Raw genomic sequence first — 25,704 nt, 5'->3', positions numbered from 1 at the left:
GAGAACAGTTTATGACTAGGGTGGCGGAAGTCTATGGCAATTTTTAGGGACTTCCTCTGACACCGCCTGGTATAGAGGTCCTGGATGGCAGGAAGCTTGGCCCCAGTGATGTACTGGGCCAAAAGCACTACCCTCTGTAGTGCCTTGCGGTTGGAAGGCCGAGCAGTTGCCATACCAGGCGGTGATGCAACCAGTCAGGACACGGTCGGTGGTGCAGCTGTAGAACTTTGAGGATCTGAGGACCCATGGAAAATCTTTTCAGTCTTCTGTGGGGAATAGGCATCATGCCCTCTTCACAACTGTCTTGGTGTGTTTGGACACCATTAATATTAGATTTCGTGCACCAGCTGGTAGATTAAAGACAGACTCAGCGATATGACATAGATGCAGAAAATAAACAGCATAGTGGGTCAATTTCCACAACAACTAAGAGCGTTGAAGTCCGAGGCCAAACTTCTCAGCTGTTTTGGTCCTGTGGGTCCCACACACCGACTTGCAAGTCTCAAGTCAATTCTGACTCAAGTCCATGCCTCAAATACTGTAAATTATGGAAAACCAAATTTCAGACCAATGTAATGCATGATTAGGACCATTGTAATAGGTAAAAAAGATCATCTTTAAATGCATCATATTTTATTACAATATGGAAATAAATAAAACATCAAGCGAAGTTAGGAAAAGTTGTCAATGTCTCTCTTCATTTCCTAAAATGAATGAAAGGAAAATGAACAGAGATTAAGTCATTTGAGTGACTCACATGCACATCAATTAACTAAGCACACATTTCAATGTAGGGAATGTTTTTGGTTTCCATACTCAACGTACTGTATTTCCTACAACAAGGGACGTGAAAGAGTCATAAGTTGTAAGCCACATACCTGTACGAGCTCCGTCTTATCAAAGTTCTTGCGGTGTCTGTAGATGCTCTGACACAACAACGCATAGAGCTTCTCCAGCTGATGCACCTCATAACCCTCAGTCTTGGACACAGCTCTTTTGAGCAATTCCTGGACAAGAAATATTACACAAACACTGTATGAATATAGCGTTTGGCTGTGACCATGATTGTTTTCTGGACCCATATTTCTGGTCTACAACGTTCTGGTTGTAGTTCTGGTACATTGTAAGAAGCATGGCCTGACGTTAAAGACTAGTCATGAGGTTACAGTACCTTGAGTTTGTCATGGTGCACAACCAGCTGAGGGGTCTTCTGGGTCAGGATCTCCAGGGCCTTGTCCACGTCGATCAACTGCTGTTGCTGCTGCACCAGAGTCCTGGTGGCACGGGTCACACGCCTCTCTGTTAGAGGGAAACACAGGAAGCAATCAGGAGGGTGTGGGGGGGCTGATAAACTGAAGTCCCCTGCTGGCTGAACAGGCTATTGCTAATGCTAACACAATGTGCAATTGATGTTGACATGCACATCTAACATGCAAATTAGGTTTCTACTCGAACGTTGGATCTCAAGCATTAAGTGGAGGCATGGTTTCCTATTCTAGACCTTAGAGGTGTTACTCTGAAAAGCGTTCAAACTAAGGCACAGAAGATCATTATAAGCATTTGCACTATTATTAATGTCGTTTGATATCTACAACAAAGTCAACCTTTCTGCATGCGTTCACTCGCACTCATGCTGTGGCGAACACATTTACAGTACAACCAAAAGGTACTCACTTTTACAGAGTATTTAAATAAGTCAAGAGGTGGATGTATCCCTTTAACTGATGCGTTGTGCTGAGTTAGAGCTGCAACAGCAGGAGCCCCAGAGACCAAAGGTCAGCGAGACTGACTGAACTGTTCCCGTCGGCCAGAAGCAGTAGCTCGCCTCGCTGCCCGTGTCCTGGGCCCTAATACAGACCTATGTCCCAGTCCTCCTCCAAAATGTCAGGCTCTTTGGTCTTTGCGTGGTGTTTCTCCCCCTGGTCTACCTCCTTTGTAGGGGTGTTGTTAACTGGACTTGGGTCGTGTTCCACTGGAGGGCTGATGGTGGTCTCCATTGACTGCCACCACTGGACCGGCTTAGACCCCAGATTGGACCTGTGTGAGTCTTCTGTGGGGTCTTGAGTTTGCTGTTGCCAGTCTCCATTGGGGATGGTGGGCTACTCTAACACAGGCCTCTTCCACATCCTCTGCAGGCTTAGTGGTCTTCTCTGAGGTACACTCCATAGGGGAGTCTCCACAGCCGTTCTCTAGAATAGTCTCCAAAGGCTTAGCTTGTTTCTCTTCACCCTCCTCTATGCGATCCCTCTCATCCCCCTCTTCCTCCCCAGAGTTTGTGATCTCCTTGTTAGAAGAAAAGGAAGATGTAGGTTTCTTTTTAATTCTTCTTTATGACGCCAGAGCTCCATTTGCTTTTGGGTCGTGTTTTGGGCCGTTTCTTCTCACGGGCTAGGAAAGTGGTTAAATAGAGAAGGTCATTTAACATGATAGAGAAATGGATAGGCAGAAAGACTTCTCTGTAACCATGAATATCATCTTCCTCTCCTCCCTGGCTCTCAATTTCTGCTCTTCCCTGTCATGGTGGATTTTTTTTAACTGTTTGGTCTGGTCTTGTCTTCTGACTGGTCCACTCAACTGGAAAGACTCCTCCTCTTCCTCTGGCTACACCTACTTCTGTTCCTGTCCTGATCGTTGGTACGTCCACTTTCTATCACTCGCAACATCTGGCTGGTATTAGTTTTCTGCCCTTACATTTTGAAACACTACTATAGATAACTGCTTATGTACTGTAAATCAAGCAGTAAAAAACCCTTGGTGGTTGCCCAGTGTCTACCAATATGAATACTTTCTGAAGGCTTGTAATTTCCACTGGATGTTCCTCTGCTCTGTAACAAATAACCTACCAATAAACAGTTAAGAAGTAGAGTGGTGAGACTTACGTGCGGGCCGTGGGGTGTTGGCAGTGTACGGGGTGCTGGCGTCTTTGCCAGCGTTACCGCCTGGCCTCTTGGACTCTGCGAACCCTTCCTCTCTGGGCAAGGTCTGGTAGTAAGAGGGGGCGAACTTTGATGACGTGCACCCTGTTAGCAGACATAAACATGTTATTCGCTTTGTCAATGAAAACTAAGATGTTTCAGGGAAAATAAGAGAAGGTTCATCTCATCATTGGACAAATAGTTCAAGAAGCTGAAAAGACACTGAAACAATAACTAGCTGAACTCGTCTGGAGAATGGTTGGTCATAGTTTGTTGATAGTATTCAAATAAAGTATCTGTTGATAAGCAACTGCTTGCTAAGGCTACGGTTGGGTTTAGAATCAGGGTTAGGAGATAGATAGTTGAAATGTTACTGATAGAGCATCTGTAGATGCTCTAAATAAAGTGTTACCTAGATGTCACTACTGTAGCTTTTAAATCCCAGCAATACGGCAACGTTATTACCTCTCTTGTTGCGTGACTCTCTGATCTGCTCACAGATCCTGTTAAAGTCCTCGTCCAGTTCGTCACGGATGATGGCGTGGGTCGTGTCCTTCAGGGCACAAGCCCGGTGACGAATCTGACGATCTGGAAACACAAAGAGAGAGAGAGAGACATTGATGACAAAGGTACATAGGTAGGGGGCCTTGTCATCCACGGGGCCGACTAACTGCAGCGGAACAATGAGAAGGGAGATAACTAACACAAATAACGTAGCATACTCAATGGAGTAAGATAAGCTTGGTCCCAGATCTGTTTGTGATGTCTTGCCAACTCCTACGGTCATTGGCAAGACAGCGGAAAACAGATCTGGAACCAGGCTAGAATTACATTTCAGTTATAATTTAATAATAATAGCAGCATTCAGTTGAATGAGATGGAGATGATTGTAGGTATACCAGATGGGTCGCTGTCAGGGTTGTACTCCAGGGCGTTCTTCCAGATCAGGTCCACGTCGTTGACAAACTCCCTGACGGTCACGTACTTGTGGAGGTCGACCTTGGACAGTACAGTGGAGAGGTCCATGGGATGCCTGATCACCTTAATATAGTCAGGAACCTGGTGAGAGAAGAACAAACCATTGATAAGATGGGGGACACAATACCACTCTGATAGATTGTTTTGGATGAGAGCGTCGGTAAAGGAGAGAGGCTACAGATCTGAGGTGATAACAGTGCAGCCCAAGGAACCACAGCTCACTTAGACTGTATGTACTTGTATTCAGACTCGCTAGTTAAGAATTGACTAAGTTTGGGTCATTCAACATTCAGCTTACATTAGAGTAAAAGTAATCTTGAATATATGTATTTATTTTACCAGGTAAGTTCACTGAGAACATATTCTTATTTAAAGCAACGACCTGGGGAATAGTTACAAGGGGGGGGGGGGGTTGGATGAATGAGCCAATTGGAAGTTGGGGATGATTAGGTGGCCATGATGGTATGAGGGCCAGATTGATCATTTTTCCAGGACACCGGGGTTAAAACTTCTTTGGGATAGGGGGAGGTATTTTGACGTCCGGATGAAAAGCGTGCCCAAAGTAAACTGCTTGCTACTCAGGCCCAGAAGCTAGGATATGCATATAATTGGTAGATTTGGATAGAAAAAAATGGTTAAAATAATGGTCTGTGAGTATAACAGAACTGAAATGGCAGGCGAAACCCAGAGGACAAACCATCCCCCCCAAAAATCCTACCACTGATTTCAACGGCTGGCACTTTTATAATAGGGTGAAATTGTGCCCGATTGCAGTTCCTAGGGCTTCCAGTAGATGTCAACAGTCTTTAGAAAGAGTTTCAGGCTGGTTTTTGTAAAAATGAGCCAGAAATTGTAGTTTTTCTAGGTGGCTCCCATTTTGGCTGCAGTGTTTCCAAGCGCGTGAATGAGAGCGCATTCTTTGGTATTTTTCTCCGGTAAAGACAATAACGATTCTCCGTCTTAAATTGTATCGTTTTTTAGCGAATTAGGGTACCTAAGGTTTGATTATAAACGTTGATTGACTTGTTTGGATAAGTTTATTGGTAACATTTGGGATTCATTTTGAAGGAGGGAAAACGAGTGGATTATTGACTGAAGCGCGCCAGCTAAACTGTGTTTTTATGGATATAAAGAAGGAGTTTATCGAACAAAAGGACCATTTGTAATGTAACTGGGACCTTTTGGCGGCTGGATTAACAACAAGTTAAGCATTATTTTGATGTATTGCACTTACGATTTCATGAAAGTTTAATATTTATAGTAATTTAATTAGAATTTGGCGCTCTGCAATTTCACCGGATGTTGGCCAGGTGGGACGGTAGCATCCCACTGATCCGCAAGAAGTTTTAACACCCCTATTCTTACAATAAGTACCATGGGATCTTTAGTGACCACAGAGAGTCAGGACACCAATTTAACATCCCATCCGAAAGACGGCACCCTACACAGGGCAATGTCCCCCGGACTACAACACCCCATCTTCCTTCCTTGTTTCTCTCTCTTTTTCGGTGTTTTCTCCCTACCTCTTCAATGTCCACAGGCTTAGTGAAGGCCTTGAAGCGCTTGTCCTGGGAGAGGCGCTCGGTGACGTTGCGCAGGAACAGCCTCAGCTCCCTGAGTGTGTCCTCTTCCTGCTCCTCCAGACGCAGACACTCCCTCTCACTCATCTGCCTGGGGGGAGGAGGAGGGGCAAGGGGGAGCACCTCCATGGCATGCATCACTGAGGCGGGGGAGGCAGAGCGGGTAAAAGAGAAGGAGGGTTCAAATGGAGAGATGGGACACAAACAGCAATTATACCAAGTGATTATCAAAAGGTATACGTGTCTTGTACTTACAGGCTTTCTTCTTGGAAGCGGGTGCCCTGGCAGCCTGGCTAAGGATGAGATTCTCAAAGAACTTCCTTCTCTCCTGCTGGGTGGGAATTTGGATAGAGTGCACTTCTCCATACTCCAACCGGAACAGAGTCTGGATCTGCGAGAGACAAATTGTAGAATAGTTACCTCAGTAACCATTTAGGGCCTTCACCTCTACAAAGAGTATTAACTGAATGTTAAAAAATAAATACAATTTAAAAAACAAAATGGGTTGAGTAGCCCAGTAAGGTACACATACCACTTCTCTACAGTACTTGTGATGTATGTTGGGGGAGGCCCAGGTAAGACCTACCTCGTCGGCCAAGTCGTGGTGAGCCACGTTGCTGGTGGCCAGCAGCATGATGGGGGAGAAGGAGGGGATGTCCTGCAGCAGGCTGAGGAATGTGGCCTTGAGGGCCAGGCCCACCGTGTCCCACCACTGCTGGATGTGGGGGATGTACAGGATGCTGGGGGAGGTCCGCTTGGCCTCGCAGAACACCTGGGGCAGGCAGGGCAGAGAGGTCACCGACACTGTCACTCACCAACCTAGCACTTAGGTCGGGATGCAAACTGTTAGCACTGCACCGACATTTTGCTGCACTTGACTTAGTAATTATGTGCTTGATGGAGTTAGCCTTTCTACACTGAAGTCAAATCTGGGGCTATAGTTCACTGCACCACAAATGAGAGGAGCATATTAACACTTCACTTCTAAAGACTACATTCGGTTCAGCCAGTACCTGAGCACAGGCCTCCTCGGGGGAGGTGCAGCTGACTCCAAACAGCACGGCCATGTCCAGGGTGTAGACGGTGAACTTCTCCAGGGCGTGGAGCACGGCGGGGGCCAGGTGGGAGCTCTGACCCGCCCCGGGACGCCCAGCCAGCAGCAGCCTGGGCCGGTAGGTGGTGGGGTGGCAGGTCGCACTCCTGGAACAGGAGGCGAGAGGTGAAGTGAATGGAGACTCAGGGATGTGATTATGAACGGAAACAACGAGAATGGGGGGTTTATTTAAGGTTCAAATGTATGTACGTCTTATAGGTAGGCTATACCTTACCTGGCAAAATGGAGGAAGCTCCCTTTGGTGGTGGTCTGTTTGGTGATGGAATTATTGGATGAGGGGCCCTCATCCCCACTGTACATGAGGTCATCCTCCAGAATACTGTCTGTCAGATCTGACCAAAGGAAAAACTTGATTAAGAAGTTGCATCACCTGAACTTAACCAAGGATCCAGTCTAACAGTGACCTAGCCTGGTCCCACATCTGTTTGTTCTGTATAGCCAACATTGGCATGAAAATGACCATAGGAGTCGGCAAGACGGCACAAAATACATCTGAGACCAGATATCAGATATAAATCTGGGATCAGATATCACCGTGGACGGTGTTCTCAGACCAAACTGAACCGCGACCCGGACCCACCTGTGTCCCTCTTCCTCTTGAGGCCCTGCTCGGCGTGGGGGAAGACCTTCTGCAGTGCGTCCAGCACGTTGGCGAGTTCGGGGCCCAGCAGGGGCGTGACCACGGGGGTCAGGGCCTTGGCAGGGGACGACACGGCCCTCTGGGAGGCTGGCACCATTTTCCTCACAGCGGCCACAAAGTCCCGGCTGTTGATGTTGATGGAGCCCACGTCCAGCAGGAGCTTCTGGGACGTGCCGTAGATCTGGGGGTAACGGCGGCGCAGCGCGCAGAGGGCCGCCTCGGCGCACACCGCCTTGATGTCGGCGCCGCAGTAGCCTGGGGTACAGAGGGGGAAGATGTTGCGGTTAATACGTGGCATGTGTAGGACTGACTGTGGAACTGTGTTAAATCGATAGATGAATTGTGGTGATCTGTCTGAATATTATGAGACAACAAAACTACATAGTCCTTTTTGTTCTTACAATTATTGTGAAACCTCGACTTCCCCAATGCTAGAGTTGATTTGGTACACATTAGGCACCTACCAACACATTTATCAGCCAACTCTTCCAGGAAAGGATCGGACGGTGTAGGATTCCACTGTCTGGTGTGTATCTTTAGGATATCTTTCCGGGACTGAAGTTGGAGAAAGAAATGAAAAGGTAAAGCACACAAATGAAGCGTAACTGTATGTAGGTCTCTGATTTCAGTGGGAGAGTCAGATAAACATTGGAGTTACGCATGCACACATATCAACTCAAGTGATGATTTCCCCCCCCCTCCCCCACCGGGGATCAGTCTTACCTCGCGATCAGGGAGGCCAAAGAGGAACTCCCTGTCGAAGCGTCCGGGGCGTCTAAGAGCGGGGTCGATGGAGTCCAGTCGGTTAGTGGCTCCAATCACCACCACCTCTCCTCGGCTATCCAGGCCGTCCATCAGGGCCAGCAGGGTGGACACGATGGAACTGCAGGAAGGAACCAAAAGGGGGGAGTACACAATGTTTAGCATGCAGGTGCAATCATGGGTAAGTCTCTGTAAGCAGTGACTTCACTGGTGTGAAATGAGAGTGGCTGAAATGTCTCACCTGTGTATCTGGTCTTGGCGACTGGAGCGAACCGGAGCCAGCCCATCGATTTCATCAAAGAAGATAATGGCTGGCCGCATCTGGTAGGCCTGTGGGTACAAATAATGAGTCTTGCGGTCAGTGCAAGTACATCCCTATATAATAGGCATTACCCTAAAACACTGTGTAGCCAGCCACCCTTGCATTTCACTTTGCAGAGTTGCAACAAGAGACCAATAGTGACTTGAGCAGGAAATTCTGATAGATAGGCAAATTCTAGACTCAATGGTCTCACAAAAACTGAATGCACCAGTGATAATTATATGAATGATCCCCACTATGTTGTATGAGGAAATGTACTGTACCTGGTCAAAGAGCAGTCTGAGCTGCCGTTCTGACTCGCCCACCCACTTGCTCAAGCAGTCGGCCCCCTTCCTCATGAAGAAGGCCACCTTCCTGTCCCCCTGGCTGCACTCGTTGGCCAGCGCTCTGGCTACCAGGGTCTTCCCCGTACCCGGGGGACCATAGAACAGGCAGCCCCTACAATAGACAACAGGGATTGTCTTAGAACGGATCCTTGCAAAGGACACAACTGATCCACGAGCCAATTAAATGAGTGGATAAGGCTGTGATTAGGGTTGGGGGTGGGCCTTAAATCCATTGACAGGATCCATTCTAGTTGCTCACCCAAGTAAGTTCCTCATCGAGTCATAAGCTACTTCCTATGTCATTATTGTAAGCGATCCAAGATAATGTAAATCAACTGCTAGTTACCCAATAAAGTATGTTAGCTTTTCAACCCTAAAACAAGTGCTTACCTTGGGGGCTGGATCTTGAATTTCTCAAACACCTCTGGGTAGAGCAGAGGGAAGACTACCATCTCTTTCAGGGCGGAGATGTGGCTTGTCAGACCGCCAACGCTGTCAAAGCGTACCTTGAGGGAAGAGCGAGGGTTGGTACATTACACAGAAGAAGCAGGCAGTTAATTTAAAGACCATAGCATGTAGGCAAACCAACTTTGAGAGATATATATATATATATAAATAAAAAAATGGCTTAAAATCTTTTCACATTTAAATTCAGCTGACTGTGATAGAACGTACCGACTGGTCAATCGCCATGGGGTCGACATCCGCCAGACTCGCACCCATCTTCATTCTGTCCTTATGGATTCCCAAAATGTCCTCTTTGCGCAAATTCAGAGGCAGACACCTGAGAGGGATCCCAAAATGTGCTGTTTTCGCAAGCTTATTCTGAGCAAAAGCTCAAAACCACACCGGATTCCGCTGGTGTAAAATATTAGACTGAGATTTTGTTTAAAAATCCAGATATTAATATTGTTCCTTGTGTTAGTCTCATATAGGAGAAACTCATGAGTAAGATCATGTGTTCACTCCAAACGGTCTGGCTCCCAATGAACCTCACCAAAGAGATATTACTAGAAAACCAAGCTGGAACCTTCGTCTATTATTACATCATCGACGACCACCACTCATGTTGTCATAGACACAGTTAAAAAAACATTCAAGAGTGGGGAATCATTCGTCTGCTCAGGCCATTTTTTTCTAGCATGTTCATTATCCTTTAAAAAGGATTGAATCGTGTCCGAGATATGTGATGTCATAACAGATGATCAGTATAAAAATGATGTAATATGTAACAAAACATTGTTTCATCCTTTCTGTAGTACCAATTATAGGCGGAGATGTCATCTGTGAACTAAATGAAACATTTTACCATTGTAGGGACAAGTGTAACTGCTAAAGTGTAACAAACTGATGACATGTTAACTGACCTGTTCTTGGCTTCTTGCTCTGCGTCTTCCTCGTCAGAGGAGTCGTCCTCATCAGAGGAGCTGGCTTCCCGGGTGTGCCAAGCATGCCTTCTCCTGTGGGTCAAACCAAACCGTAAGGAGACAGAGAAAGGACAAACGTCTTCACTACTTTACGGTGCTCCTCTCTTCCCAAGCCATCAGTCCCCAATAGCAAATGTGAGACCTAAGTTGTTTAAATTGTGCCAAAAGACTCACCTGCCTATAGACCCAGTCCTGTTATTTGAAACAAGGAAAGAGATGAAAAACATTAAAACATCACATTGAAAAGTAATCTATATTCACAACGTCCTACAAGAGCAGCCCTTAGACAACAACCAGAACTATTTACAAAGACCCAACACATGAAACACAGCCGTATTGGACCCTACAATATATTTAGGTTAAAACAGACCTGCCACTCCTTCGGCTGGTGGTGTGGGCACTCCTGGGCACTGAGGCACTGATGCGGTAGCTCCCTCTAGTGGAAGATGCCTGACGGTCAAAAAACATGGGCGGCTGTTTCCTGGATTCTACAGATGAAACAGTGAGAGGAGTAACATCACGATAAGCACTGATCTCCCTGCCCATAGTCAAGCACTTCAGAGTGGGAGTGTTGATCTAGGCTCAGTTTTGCTTTCTAGATCAGAATATTGTTTGTGGAGATATGCTCTGATGAAAGCTTAGCTATCATTAAAATACATTTGTATCTGACTTAGTGTGCAGAGACTTTTTTCCTGTTTTGTATTTTGGCTCCAGCACCTTCACATTGGTTTTGGGTGTACAGTAAACTCTTCTTATTATGGACTAGATCATAATGAATAACATGGACAGGAGGGACTGCATCCCAATCAGCACTGCTAAGTTGTTCCACGAAATGAGGGCCTTTTGCATCCCTTTGATATTTTAAGTAGAAATCGCGCACTAATATTGAATTTTAAAAGCCTGTTATATTAAATGAAGTGTCACTTAATATAGACCACATGGAGAATTTAATCAATATGATTTTTTTAAAATAGAAATTAAGACTTGGTAAAGTGCCAAAATTCAGGATGTCCCTCCGTGCACCCTCTGTGACTTCTAGGAAGACTATAGCCAACTTAAGCCCAAATTATCTCCAAGTTTTCGCCGTCATTGTAGATCCCTAGTTATTTTGTTGCTTTGACAAAGTCATTTCTGAAGATTATTATTTCTTTAATGTGATTAATTTATGTTTGCCCCTCATTTTACTGAATTCTCATTTTCATATGGTAAAACTACTCCTTTTGAAATATTTTGTTTTTCAAAAGAAACATTGAACATCTAATAGTCAAATCATAGCGTAAAAGCAGGTGAGCTGGTTCTACTCTTTTTTTTTACATTTTTCTGGTGTTTTGTGTTGGAAAACTGAGCGGGTAAAGCGTACCACATCAACCCTGTTACCCATAGAGAGACAGGCTAGAAACGTTTTAACAACTTCCTTTTTTGGGGGTGAAGCTAGCATTCAATTGTCACTCCCTGTTGCACACAACAGGCTTCCATTCCCGCTGTCACAAGGGGCTTCACAGCTGATTTAAGAACAAATCGTATACCCTGTTACAGTAAACCCTGCTACTTTATTTAGCAATTAATAGGCACTTACTATATTACTTTTTATTTCAACTCTTGAGATGGGAAAACGTATTTCTTATTAAGATGAACATGAGCTCATTATGACAATGTTAAAATGTGATGAAATCCATATTTTTTTTGGTTTTTACTAAGTTATACTTCTCAAAAGACACCGAATTGGTGAAACTACGCTAAGTTACAGAGAACATTTCTCAGAAGGCTCTAGTTCAGCGAAGAGTAGTAATACGTTGGGATGTGCCTTTTACGGGATTCAAATGTAAAAAGGACCAACCATCCAGTGGCGCGTGGTAGCGAACCACCGCTTTTTTCTGTCGAGGTTCATAGCGCTTGCTGTTATCGTCGTTTTCATCGTCCTCATCGTCGTCGTCCTCATCCTCTCCACCGTCATCAGAGTACTCTGGAAATAGGTATCGGACCAAAAGTTGATGAATTCATGTTTAGAGAGTTATGGTCATAAATACTAACTTTCCCCTAAACTACAATAGAAACATACCTTCAGCTTCTTGTCTGGAAACAGTTTTTACTGTTGGAGAGTCGGCAGTCTTCTTTCGCTGGGCTTTAGAATACATCCTCTGCAACTACATTTAAAAAATGTAATTAATTCATAGATACAACTGGTATGGTATAGTATATCCTTCTTTCAATGACCGGTATGACACAATGGTACATATTTCAGTGAGACTTCAAATCTCAATAGGGATTATTGGTCATTTCCATGCACTAGTCTCATTTCTCATATCTCAAGGCTCTAAACCAGGGATAACTGTGTGAAAGTCTAATTAAATGTATTACTACTACTTCGGCTTCTTGAAATACGGTGGCCACTGATAAACCCTTTATAAGTCATCTGCTGGTGAATGAAGCAACATGACAGTAGTGTGATTACTTTCCCCAAACCCACAGCACAGAGGACTGCTGAGGGCAGAGTGAGAGAGAGAGAGAGGGTGGTGGACCACAGATGGGTGCAACACCCTTTACAATGGCCTGGTAAGAGATTGTGTGCGGTAGCAGAAGATATAGAACCTGGAAAAAGTGGCCAGTTATTATGTAAATATTTCTACAGTGCAACAAGCCCTTGTGGTTGGGTAAGAGTTAGTGTGAGTCTTCAATGTCAATGAATGGTTTCTTATTGTTTGCAAATTATACGCTGTACTGTATTCCATCCCTGCCTTTGTGGATGGCTGAATGACAAAATTATATTTCACGGGATGGAAAAAAGCCTCACTGATTGTTTTGAGTTTTCCAAGTGGTGGCACATCTTCATGTCATCGATCTTGTGGAGGACCGCCTCAGCAGGACTATGGAGAAAAACAAGTGCTGATATAAAAACTTCTGATGGTATCCTTCTTTAGCATGACTTCATGGAGGTTTGACATCTGTCTGACATCTGTAATAACTCAAATAGTCCCTGTATTAGGACTATCCCCCATGTTACACACTCTACTGGGGAAGTAAACAAGAGACTAGGGAGCAAGGACACACGGGGGGGGGGGGGGGGATTTTGTGGTGATGCTCCTTACTTAGTGATGAGGCAGTCGTAGATCATAGACTGTTGGTCCCTGGTGGTTCTGGTGCTGCGTCTCAAAACCCCCTGGGATCCTCCTGGTCTAGGGGACACCTCTGGAACAGGTATTCAAAACACAATTCATCATTTATTCACAATTCCATGTAGGTGAATGAGTGTGAATGAGAATGATTGTTTTTAAAGGAGTCAATTGTGGGACATACTCTTTTTTATTTTTTTTTATTGTTGTGTGTTTATGACATGTCTAAATAGGTGAATTGTTGTGTTCTAGGAAATACCTAGATTGTGTTTGCATCATAATGTGAAACATGCTTTAAGCTCACCAGTTTGGTCATCTTCACTGGCCCCAATGACCTGAAACCTGGGCGATTTCCTGGGAAGTAATCAAAAATAAAATTGAAAAAAAAAAATACCTTAAAATGTCAGAAGAATACTTGACGATATCGGAATCAAAGTGCTCTGTAGAACTAGCCTGGGAACCAGTCTGTTTAGCTAACATTCCACTCCAGCAATGACATGGAGTAGGCCTACAGAGAGTGGAAAGTTACCTAAACAGACTAGTACACAGGCTACTGTAAGACTGCAGACAAAGACTCAGCTTGACTTTATATCTGGCTTAGGGATAGAAACATTAGCCTACCACATGCCAAAATGTTTATACGGTGCATTCGGCAAGTATTTCAGATCCCTTGACTTTTGCCACATTTTCTTACATTACAGCCTTATTCTAAAATGGATTAAATAAGACATTTTCCTCATCAATCAACACACAATACCCCATAATGAAAAAGCAAAAACAGGTTAATTGTTTTTGCAAATGTATATAAATAAAACTTGAATATCACATTTACATAACTATTCAGACCCTTTACTTTATTAAATCACCTTGGCAGCGATTCCAGCCTCGAGTCTTCTTGGGTATGACGCTACACGCTTGGCACACCTGTATTTGCGGAACTTCTCACATTCTTCTCTGCAGATCCTCAAGCGCTGTCAGGTTGGATGGGGAGCGTCACTGCACAGCTATATTCAGGTCTCTCCAGAGATGTTCGATCGGGTTCAAGTCTGGGCTCTGGCTGGGCCACTCAAGGACATACAGAGACTTGCCCCAAAGCTACTCCTGCGTTGTCTTGGATGTGTGCTTAGGTTCGTTGTCCTTATGGAAGGTGAACCTTCTCCAGTCTGCGGTCCTGAGCGCTCTTGAGCAGGTTTTCATCAAGGATCTGTACCTTACGTCGTTCATCTTTCCCTTGATCCTGACTAGTCTCTGTCCCTGCCGCTGAAAAACATCCCCACAGCATGATGCTGCCACCACCATGCTTCACTGTAGGGATGGTGCCAGGTTTCCTCCAGTCACGCTTGGAATTCAAGAGTTTAATCTTGGTTTCATCAGACCAGAGAATCTGGTTTCTCATGGTCTGAGAGTCCTTTAGATGCCTTTTGGCAAAATCCAAGCGGGCTGTCATGTGCCTTTTACTGAGGATTGGCTTCCGTCTGGCCACTCTACCATAAAAGCCTGATTGGTGGAGTGTTGCAGAGATGGTTGTCCTTCTGAAGGTTCGATCTCCACAGAGGAACTCTGGAGCTCTGTCAGAGTGACCATTGGGTTCTTGGTCACCTCCCTGACCAAGGCCCTTCTTCCACGATTGCTCAGTTTGGTCAGGTGGCCAGCTCTGGAAACAGTCTTAGTGGTTCCAAACTTCTTCCATTTAAGAATGATGAGACCACTGTGTTCTTGGGAACCTTCAATGCTGCAGACATGTTTTGGTACCCTTCCCCAGATCTGTGCCTCCACACAATCCTGTCTCGGCGCTCAACGGACAATTCCTTCGACCTCATGGCTTGGTTTTTGCTCTGACATGCACTGTCAACTCCGGGACCTAAAATAGACAGGTTTGTGCCTTTCCAAATCATGTCCAATCAATTGAATTTACCACAGGTGGACACCAATCAAGTTGTAGAAACATCTCAAGGATGATCAATGGAAACAGGATGCACCGGTGCTCAAATATGTAAATAAGGTATTTCAGTTTATTTTTAATACATTTGCAAAAATTTCGACAAACCTGTTATTGCTTTGTCATTTTGGGGTATTGTGTGTAGAGTGATGAGGAAAATGTTTTATTTAATCCATTTTAGAATAAGGCTGTAACGTAACTAAATGTGGAAAAAATTAAGGGGTCTGAATACTTTCCGAATGCACTGTGTACAATGAACAAAAATATAAAACATTTTACTGAGTTACAGTTCATATGGATATCAGTCAATTGAAATAAATTAATTAGGCCCTAATCTATGTATTTTACGACTGGGACAGATACCTTAAAAAGATACCTTAAAAAAAAAGGTGTGACCGCCATTTGCCTGTGGAATGCTGTCTCACTCTTCAATGGCTGTCGAAGTTGCTGGATATTGGTGGGAACTGGAACACGCTGTTGTACATGTCGATCCAGAGTATGCCAAACATGCTCAATTGGTGACATGTCTGGTGAGTATGCAGGGCATGGAAGAACTGGGACATTTTCAGCTTCCAGGAATTGTGTACACATCCTTGCGACGTGGGACAGTGTATTTTCGTGCTGAAACATGAGGTGATGGCGGCGGATGAAAGGCACGACAATGGGCCTCAGGATCTCGTCAAGGTATCTCTGTGCATTCAAATTTCCATCGATAAAATGGAATTGTGTTCGTTGTCGTTACTTATGCCTGCCCATACCATAATCTCACCGCCACCATGGGGCACTCTGTTCACAACGTTGACATCAGCAAATTGCTCACCCACACGACGCCAAAAACCGGGATTCATCCGTGAAGAGCACACTTCTCAAGCGTGCCAGTGGCCATCGAAGGTGAGCATTTGCCCACTGAAGTTGGTTACGACGCTGAACTGCAGTCCAGTCAAGACCCTGGTGAGGACGACGAGCATGCAGATGAGCTTCCCTGGGATGGTTTCTGACAGTTCGCGGAGCAATTCTTTGGTTGTGCAAACCCAGTATCATCAGCTGTTCGCGTGGCTGGTCACAGACCATCCTACAGGTGAAGATCCCGGATGTGGAGGTCCTGGGCTGGCGTGGTTACACATGGTCTGCGGTTGTGAGGCCGGTTGGACGTACTGCCAAATTCTCTAAAACGACGTTGGAGGCAGCGTATGGTAGAGAAATTAACATTAAATTCTCTGGCAAAAAATCTGGTGGACATTCCTACGGTTAGCATGCCAATTGAACACTCCCTCAAAACTTGAGACATCTATGGCATTGTGTTATGTGACAAAACTGCACATTTTAGAGTGGCCTTTTATTGTCCCCAGCACAAGGTGCACCTGTATAATGATCATGCTGTTTAATCAGCTTCTTGATATGCCACACCTGTCAGGTGGATGGATTATCTTGGCAAAAGAGAAATGCTCACTAACAGGGATGTAAACAAATTTGAACACCAAATATGAGAGAAATAAGCTTTTTGTGCTTATGGAAAATGTCTGCAATCTTTTATTTCAGCTCTTGAAACATGGGACCAACGCTTTACATGATGCGCTTATATTTTTGTTTGGTATACATCCCTAATATTTAACTCATGAGTGCTCTGACTTGCCTTGTTATCTTTCTGACAGGTCTCCCATTCTCTGGTGTTTGTCCATTTAGCTCTTCCAAGGAGATAATATGCAGATCCTTCTCACCAACATATCCCTGAAAAAGAGAACAGCAGAATTCAAATTTAAAAAATGTATTGGTCAACCTTGAAGTCACTGAGAATCAATTGTCTTACATCTGTTGAATTTAAGTGGTTTGTTGTGACAAAGTTTAGAAATTTACAACAATTATCTGCATAGCTAACTTACAATGAAGTTTTTTTTTTTTTTTTTTAATCGGTGACATTATTTGCAGATTTTGCAAAGAGCAGGTGACTGACAGTTTTCAAACGAGGCCACTAGAAAGAAAAAATTCGCTCACTGTCAAACTGTTCAACTCACCTTAGTCAAGCGTGCGGACTTCCTCGGTAAATTCTGCGTGGATTGAAAATCGGCGTCTGGTTGTGAAGACTTTTGGTTTGTTGATTGGTCTGCGTCCGAAATTCTACGTATTATCACCATTGTGTTGAATTAAGTGCGCGTTTATAGAGTTTAATAGCTAATGCTACGGCCAATTATTCACAAGTGCAATGTTAACAATGGTATGCATCGATCTATCTCCATATAATTGTGAACGAGGCCCTAGCAAACCTGAGCTGTCAAAACTACTTCTGTATAAATTCAAAAGACAGCATTCTGGCGCCACCAACGTCACAGATCGTATGCTGGCAGCGTTCGTTTTACATCTCCCGGGGCGGAAAGATACGTTTATTATGAATCACCATTAGCTACGGCACACGCAGCAGCTACTATTCCTGGGGTCCCCATAAAACGTACAAAAACATGACAAAGTACGGAACAGCATCCCGGAGTCGCCTCTTCACTGTTAACAATGAGAATGGTGTTTTGTGGGTACTATTTAAAGAAGCTGCCAGTTGAGGACTTGTGAGGCAACTACAATCTGTTACGAACAGAGTGGACTAAGTTCTGTAGACTTTACCCTTTGCAAAAGTTTCAAAAAATTTAATCGTTTATAAAAGGTGTACAAAGGCGAATTTAGTTATTGCACAAGCGCACTTCACAGAGTAGGCGTTCCTCAACGAAAATATGCAAACGCCTGCTAGAATGTGCCAATAGAATCTTGCTAGCTCGTGCTTGGCTCTGCCCACTTCTTTGCTTGTTCCGCCCACTATGGCTCATTTGTTCCTATTTGAAACGACAGGCTGTGGTCTATCTTGGTACAATCCTGATCTAGCGAGTTCTGTGTAGCGATACAGAATGTAAGCTTGTGAGATCAGGATGGTTCGCACAAGGCTACAAGGGGGGTAGATAATTAACTGAAATGTATTAGTCACACGCAATCTCAATTGGTCCAAGGGGGTGGGGGGGCTGCATCATTGGTAGGGGACGACATATCTACTGTTGCCTTGTTTCCTTATTGATATAAACTATATATGCAAAAGTATCTAGATACCCCTTCAAATTAGTGGATTCGGCTATTTCAGCCACAACCATTGCTGACAGGTGTATAAAAATCGAGCACACAGCCATGCAATCTCCATAGACAAAACATTGGCAGTAGAATGGCCTTACTGAAGACCTCAGTGACTTTCAACATGGCATCGTCATAAGATGCCACTTTTCCAACAAGTCAGTTAGTCAAATTTATGCCCTGCTAGAGCTGCTCCGGTCAACTCTAATTGCTGCTATTGTGAAGTGGGAACGTCTAGGAGCAACAACGGGTCAGCCGTGAAGTGGTAGGCCACACAAGCTCACAGAACGAGACCGCCGAGCACTGAAGCAGGTAAAAATAGTCTGTCCTTGGTTGCAACACTCATTACAATACCTATCATAGGGAGCTTTATGAAATGGGTTTCCATGGTCGAGCAGCTGCACACAAGCCTAAGATCATCGTGCGCAATGCCAAGCGTCGGCTGGAGTGGTGTTAAGCTCGCCGCCACTGGAGCAGTGGAAACAATGACATTCTAGACGAGTCTGTCTTTCCAACTTTGTGGCAACAGTTTGGGGAAGGCCCTTTCCTGTTCCAGCATGACAATACTGCCATGCAAAAAGTGTGGTCCATACAGAAATGACTGGGCTGCACAGAGCCCTGACCTCAACCCCATCGAATACCTTTGAGATGAATTGGAACACCGACTGCGAGCCAGGCCTAATCACCCAACATCAGTGCCCGACCTCACTAATGCTCTTGTGGCTGAATGGAAGCAAGTTCCCGTAGCAATGTTCCAACATCTAGTGGAAAGCCTTCCCAGAAGAATGGAGGCTGTTATAACCGTAAAGGGGGGACCAACTTTATATTATTGCCCATCATTTTGTAATGAGATGTTCGACGAGCAGGTGTCCACATACACTACATGACCAAAAGTATCTGCTAAAACAAATAAACATTTGTATTAGCATATTTCAAATAATTGAATAAGGAATTCACATGATCATATATTATAAACACAATATATGTCATAAACGTAATTATCCCCAGCACATAACAGAGCCAGTATCCAAACATAACATAATTGCAGTCAGTCTTTCAATCAGAATAATAATAATATTCATCATAATATAAAACCTATTATTTCTATCAAGTCATCACTCTTAAACCATAATTATCTCCAAAGCGTTTACAAAATATATGCACCATCGTTTAATGATTATATTATTTCACTGCATAGCTAAACGTTAGTATCCACACGCGGCAACATTCCTTTGCCACTGAAAGTGGAAGTGGCAGTGTTTTAAATACGTTGCCGATATGAAACAAACAGACAATCATCATTTCAGTCAAAAATATTAAATTCCCAGTTTATGCTTCAAAACCAACTTTATAAAAACTTTTTCAAATTAGCTTCTATTTGACAATTCCATGACGTGACGTACAGTAAGGCATTGTTGGCAGAATAGATGGATGCAGTTCAATGCATGATTAACATACATTTCTTGGTAGTCTAAATAAATATTGCTAGCAGGTTGTAAATCACAGCTGGGCTGGTAGATTGTTTACTGCCTCCCCCCATTTGACATGCACTGTTTCAGTTTCAATTACTCCATATTTTGAACAAAAACGGACAACTGTAACTAAGGCAGGGAATGACAATACAATCAAACTAGCAAGGCAATGATCCCAAATCAGTCATAATGTGGCTAATAGGCTAGCGCACATGTCAAACGAATAGAACACAAAAGCAAGTATAAATTAGTCAACAGTTCAGTCATCTACTTTATGAAATTACAGCCTGATGTGCTCCCATCCGGTGAATTCAACTCCAATTGTGCTGCTGTCGTGTGTCCCGTTAACAGCTGAGTGAAGGTTACTAAAATGTCGCAGTCTGGCTTCGGTTTTTAAAGCTTGACAATGAATAACAAAATGTTTTAACCTGCAACAAAACACCACACAAAGGAGAAAGATGTAGGCCTATTACAGCAACATTAATTAGTGGCCTAGGCTGGCTACTCAACTACAATAACTTACATTTTGAGTGCACCCTACAGCAACGTTGCATTTAAGTTTAAATGTTACAACAAACCTATAGCTACGTTTTTGTTATTTGGAGTGAAATACTTTTTAAAAATTATTTTTTAAATAGGGTCACAGCATATCATGCACCTCTACAAGCATAACAGCAAAGGCTAGACAAATATTATTTAATATTTTATTTAAATATGTAAAAATGCTATATACAGCAGCATCCTATGTACATAAGTGAGCATTATTATTCTTATAAAAAAAATTGCCTATTTGGGTCTCGGTTGCACGTTTGTTTTGTAATAAAAAAAATTTTTTTAAATCAATATGGCCCATGAGCCGATTCAGTTTGACACCCCAGGGCTAGCGTATCTACACTGAACAAAAATATAAACGCAACATGTAACGTGTGGCTCCCATTTTTCATTAGCTGAAATAAAAGACCAGAAATGTTCCATATGCACAAAAATATTATTTTTCTCAAATGTTTACATCCCTGTTAGCGAACATTTCTCCTTTGCCAAAATGATCCATCCACCTGACAGGTGTTGCATATCAAGAAGCTGACTAAACAGCATGATCATTACACAGGTGCATCTTGTGCTAGGGACATTAAAAGTCCACAACACAATAACACAGATGTCTCAAGTTGAGGGAGCATGCATTTGGCATGCTGACTTCAGGAATGTCCACCAGAGCTGTTGCCAGATAATTTAATGTTAATTTCTCTACCATAAGTCACCTCCGTCTTTTTAGAGAATTTGGCATTATGTCCAACGGCCTCACAACCGCAGACCACATGTAACCACACCAGCCCAGGACCTCCACATCCGGCTTCTTCACCTGCGGGATCATCTGAGGGCAGCCACCCGGACAGCTGGGGAAACTGTGGGTTTGCACAACCAAATAACTTCAGAATCTGTCTCAGGGAAACTCATCTGCGTGCTGGTAGTCGTCACTAGGGTCTGGACCTGACAGTAGTTCGGTGTCGTAACCAACTTCAGTGGGCAAATGCTCACCTTTGATGGCCACTGGCACACTGGAGAAGTTTGCTTTTCACAGATGAATCCCGGTTTCAATTGTACCGGGCAGATGCAGATGGCTAACAGCGTGTATGGCGTCGTGTTGGTGAGCGGTTTGCTGATGTCAACATTGTAATCAGAGTGCCCCATGGTGGCGGTGGGGTTATGGTATGGGCAGGCATAGGCATTTGCTACGGACAACGAATCCAATTTTATCGATGGCAATTTTAATGCACAGAGATACCGTGACAAGATCCTGAGGCCCAAGGCCGCCATCACCTCATGTTTTACCATGATAATGCACTGCCCCATGTCGCAAGGATCTGTACACGATTCCTGGAAGCTGAAAACCTCCCAATTCTTCCATGGCCTGCATACTCACCACACGTCACCCATTGATCATGTTTGGGATGCTCTGGATCGACGTGCACAACAGTGTGTTCCAGTTCCCGCCAATATCCAGAAACTTCACACTGCCATTGAAGAGGAGTGGGACAACATTTCAAAAGGCCACAATCAACAGCATGATCAACTCAATGCGAAGATGTGTCGCGCTGCATGAGGCAAATGGTGGTCACACCAGATACTGACTGGTTTTCTGATCCACGCCCCTACTTGCTTTTTTTAAGGTTTCTGTGACCAACGGATGCATATCAGTATTCCCAGTCGTGAAATCCATAGATTAGGACCTAATACATTTGTTTCAATTGACTGCTTTTATAATATTAACTGTAACTCTGTAAAATCTTTGAAATTGTTGCATGTGGCATTTATATTTTTGTTCAGTGTATTTATGTAGCTAGCTATTTATTTAGCAAGCTAAAAACACAGAGCCTACGCTAACCAGCTAGCTGCTGGGAGGATGTCTTGCCATTGGAGGAGTGGGTGATTGACTGACTTTTCCCCCCTCATTGTTTCTCAGTGGCTACAGCTAGAGATGCAGGTGTTATTTAGTTAGCAAAAAATGTGAAATTGCTTTGCTAGCTAGCTAAGCTGAACTTAAACTTATCCACAGTTAGCATATCTCCTAGTTGTCAACCAAATAACGTATTTGGCGTTGATCAAACGGGCGGGCAGACAGGCAAGTTCCCATTCAGATCTCAAAACCTGGTTTGGAACAAGCATGCATTGGCAGGCAAGCTGCAGAAGGACGAGCAGGCTACTATTCCCCATCGTTTCAGTGGAGGTTTGATGGCCAACTAGCTTAACAAGTTTGAGAGGGTTTATCTAAGGTTTCCTCGTTAGATATGAGCTTCTCTCGCTAACAATAGCATTAGTTGTTGGGTTTTGTTGAGGTGCATAACTGGGGGAGAGCGAGCCTACCTTTTCATGGTTGTTTGATCAATAGGACTGTGAAGTTCCCAAATGGAAGAGGACTCCCGTGGTGTTTACATATTTGCAGAAATCCATTCAGGTGTATTTTGTGGCTTTTGGGCGAATACGTTCTAATGATCTAAAGTTGCACTGTTGCTACTACATGTAAACACACAGTCCAGTTCAAAGTGAAGGATGGCAGGCCCGTGTGGCTAACGACATATTTTGCATACAGGTCTACTATAGCTCTGATTGGCTATGGCGCACCGGTCTGCGTAAAACTCTGGTCCTAGACATATGTTTTTATTAGGTTTAATTTAGTGCAGTGTCTATTAATTGTCCAAACACACAGCTGCTTTCCCACTCTATATTGCTAAAGAATTTTCACAAACGTCGTACTATACATCCCAGGCATTATATGAATTACCATATCTAAGTGCTCGCTTGTCAGAATATTAGAAATGTTTATTTTAAAGGTGTCATTTTCCTGGGGGTGTATATGAACAGATTTTTATAAAATGTCATGTTGCTAAAACGCTGTCAGTTCTACTTGAAACAAAAGACAAAAGGAACCCTGGGGTGTATTCATTACACCGATTCTGTTTCAAAACGTTTTGTCTGTTGCAAAGAAACCGTTTTGCAATGAAAACAAGTGTTTCTATTAGACAAATTAAGTAGGTCCCTCTCTGTTTCGTTCCATTTCCATTACATTTACGTCATTTAGCAGACACTCTTATCCAGAGCGACTTACAAATTGGTGCATTCACCTTATGATATCCAGTGGAACCATTTGCTCAGTTTCCATTGCAAGATGTAACGAATACACCCCAGGTATTTAACAAGGGAACCGGTTACAGGTGCACGCATAGGAGTGTATAGTTAAAGGGGCATAAGAGCCTTTGCTACACAATGATATTGTAGCAAATCTGGGTGGTTGCCCCAACCGGGATTCGAACCCAGGTCTAGCAACGGTCAAGCCAACACCTTAACCGTTAGGGCCAAGAGGTCCCAAGCTCTAGACCAGGTGTTGGGTTAAAGCTGAAATCCTCAAAAAACAGAACCATTGATCACCCAGGCACATTTGTTATCATTTTTGTTTTGTAATATTTTTTTTTTTTAAGAATAATAAAAAAAAATGTAAAAAGTAGTACATACTCTGCTGTTCTATCACGCGTGCAATGATGTCAGAGAAAAACATAACTGTTGTTTGAAGTAACATCTTTGTTGTTATATCACAAACGTACGTGGAAGTTTCACCACAACGGATTTCAACTTTAAGGTTGCTGCAATATCACGGATGAGCAGCATTAGGTCAGAATAGACCATCAGGTCAAATTGGATAGCGAAACACTCAAATTCAAGGATAGGATTTTCTGAAAAGTTTTCTGTATGAACATCAGTCTGATCATTTTCTCTTCACCGTGGCTCAGACATTCCAAAACAATCTAATTGTTAATAGGCTAATGTTTAAACAGTCTACATCTATTCATTTGAAACCAACAGCATGAATGATCCAGTGTGGTGTTGCTTTCCTACGAGTTTTGTCCACATCCTGCATTTCTAGTCCCATCCTCTGACGTAAGATGTCCGTGTCCTCACTGTCTTTCGCCATTCTGTTTTGGTTCTGGTTTTGTTATTTGTGGACTTTATCCACATGTTTCAGCAGGTAAGCATTCTCAGCGAATCTTCTACCACACACAGAACATCTGTGCTGTTTTTTACCCGTGTGAGTCTGGATATGCCTGTTCAGATGTGTTTTTCGACTGAATTTCTTTCCGCAGCTACCGCAGCTAAATGGTTTCTCTCCTGTGTGAGTACGTACATGTTGGGTTAGGTTCCCCTTCTGATAGAAGCTTTTCCCACAGTATCCACAGCTAAATGGTTTCTCTCCTTTATGAGTCTGTATATGCACATTCAGCAGCCCCTTGCGATGGAAGCATTTTCCACAGTCGGCACAGCTAAATGGCCTCTCCCGTGTATGAATCATCATGTGCTGGGATAGATGTGCTTTGTTTTTAAAGGTCTTGCCACAAACAAGGCAGGGGTTCCCACCGTGACAGAGTGGGACATGGGGCTTCAGTTTACTGGTGGAGTTGTAGGGGCATTCAATGGGTCTTTCCCTGGCGAGAGTCACATGCCTCTGAAGGTCAGCTTTTAGAGCAAACACTTTGCCGCAGTCACAGCAGCAGTGAGATTCTTTAGACATGGTGCTGAGTTTAGAACAGTATGCCCCCAATGGTGGTTCGGGATCCAATGGTGGACTGTTTACTTGGTCACTAATTACAGCTGAGCAGTGGCTGATGGCTTCCTGATCCCATTCACTTTTCACACAGGGAGAACTAAATATAAACTCTATGGTATTACCCTCCGGCCCCTGAAACTGCTCTTCCTCCTGGCTGGTCCTCAGTTCCTCTTTAATCAGTATGTTCCCTGGTTCCTCTTGTCCCAGACTAGGGCACCAATCCTGCTCACAGTGTTTTTGCTCAGGGGGAAACTCCTCTTCAGAGACAGGGAGAGAGAGCTGCTGGGAGTCTGGATGGAAGAAATGATAGGCGCAGGCATGTCTGAGTACACATGATTTTTGCAAAATCGACAAACTAATCATGCATGGTGAAAGCTAAACTAAAACGTTAATGAAAAGATAATCGCTGATAGCCTAAACAGTATATTAAGTGAGTAAATGGGATCTACACACAAACCTGGTGTACATCGTTTTATACCCGGTGTGATCCCAAGTAGTCTCCGTAGACGATCATTCTCCTCTTTAGATCGTGAGATCTCCTCCTGGTACTCAGTTACGACTTTCTCAACTGCCCCCAAAATCTCCACTGTCGCCGCCGTCAAACACTCAGAAAGAAACGAATTCAAAGACTGTAATTTAGACATTCTTAGACTTGTGGTATTATTATTGTCAAAGGAGCCTGTTCCTCTCAGGTTGTATTCACCTATCCAGTCTACGAGGAAGTTAATGTTAAATGTTAAAAAAAAAAATCGCTCTCCCAGTTCTACATCCGCGTTGTCTTCTTCTTCCGTTCTAAAGAGTGGGTTTGGCGAACCCAGAAACACAAATTGGCGCCCCCGGGTGGATGCAGTTTTACTACAGAGAACTGCATACGGCGCAAAAAGCAATAATTTATACTGAATAAAACAACAATTTCAACGAT

General features: G+C 43.8%; 1 protein-coding gene across 1 annotated transcript; it reads right to left on the bottom strand.

The window, feature by feature from the left end:
* Positions 1-596: 596 nt before the first annotated feature.
* LOC115173152 (ATPase family AAA domain-containing protein 2) lies at positions 597-25,426 on the bottom strand. Its single transcript, XM_029731082.1, has 29 exons — positions 25,261-25,426; positions 24,905-24,942; positions 16,747-16,841; positions 13,479-13,528; positions 13,151-13,250; positions 12,856-12,928; positions 12,124-12,208; positions 11,902-12,027; positions 10,435-10,552; positions 10,239-10,256; positions 10,005-10,097; positions 9,313-9,421; positions 9,028-9,143; positions 8,575-8,749; positions 8,231-8,319; positions 7,951-8,110; positions 7,692-7,782; positions 7,168-7,482; positions 6,802-6,919; positions 6,487-6,673; positions 6,060-6,245; positions 5,729-5,864; positions 5,417-5,613; positions 3,815-3,974; positions 3,381-3,503; positions 2,880-3,020; positions 1,172-1,299; positions 879-1,007; positions 597-704 (listed from the first exon to the last, which is right to left on the bottom strand). Exons 1-29 carry the CDS (start codon positions 25,424-25,426, stop codon positions 672-674), a joined length of 3,555 nt encoding a protein of 1,184 aa, XP_029586942.1. The 3' UTR covers positions 597-671.
* Between the last annotated feature and the right edge of the window lie 278 nt (positions 25,427-25,704).

Source organism: Salmo trutta, chromosome 34 (genome assembly GCF_901001165.1).
Source record: "Salmo trutta chromosome 34, fSalTru1.1, whole genome shotgun sequence".
Classification (NCBI taxonomy): Eukaryota; Metazoa; Chordata; class Actinopteri; order Salmoniformes; family Salmonidae; genus Salmo; species Salmo trutta.
The sequence above is the reverse complement of the archived record's forward strand: the minus strand, read 5'-3'. Positions and strand labels throughout refer to the sequence as shown.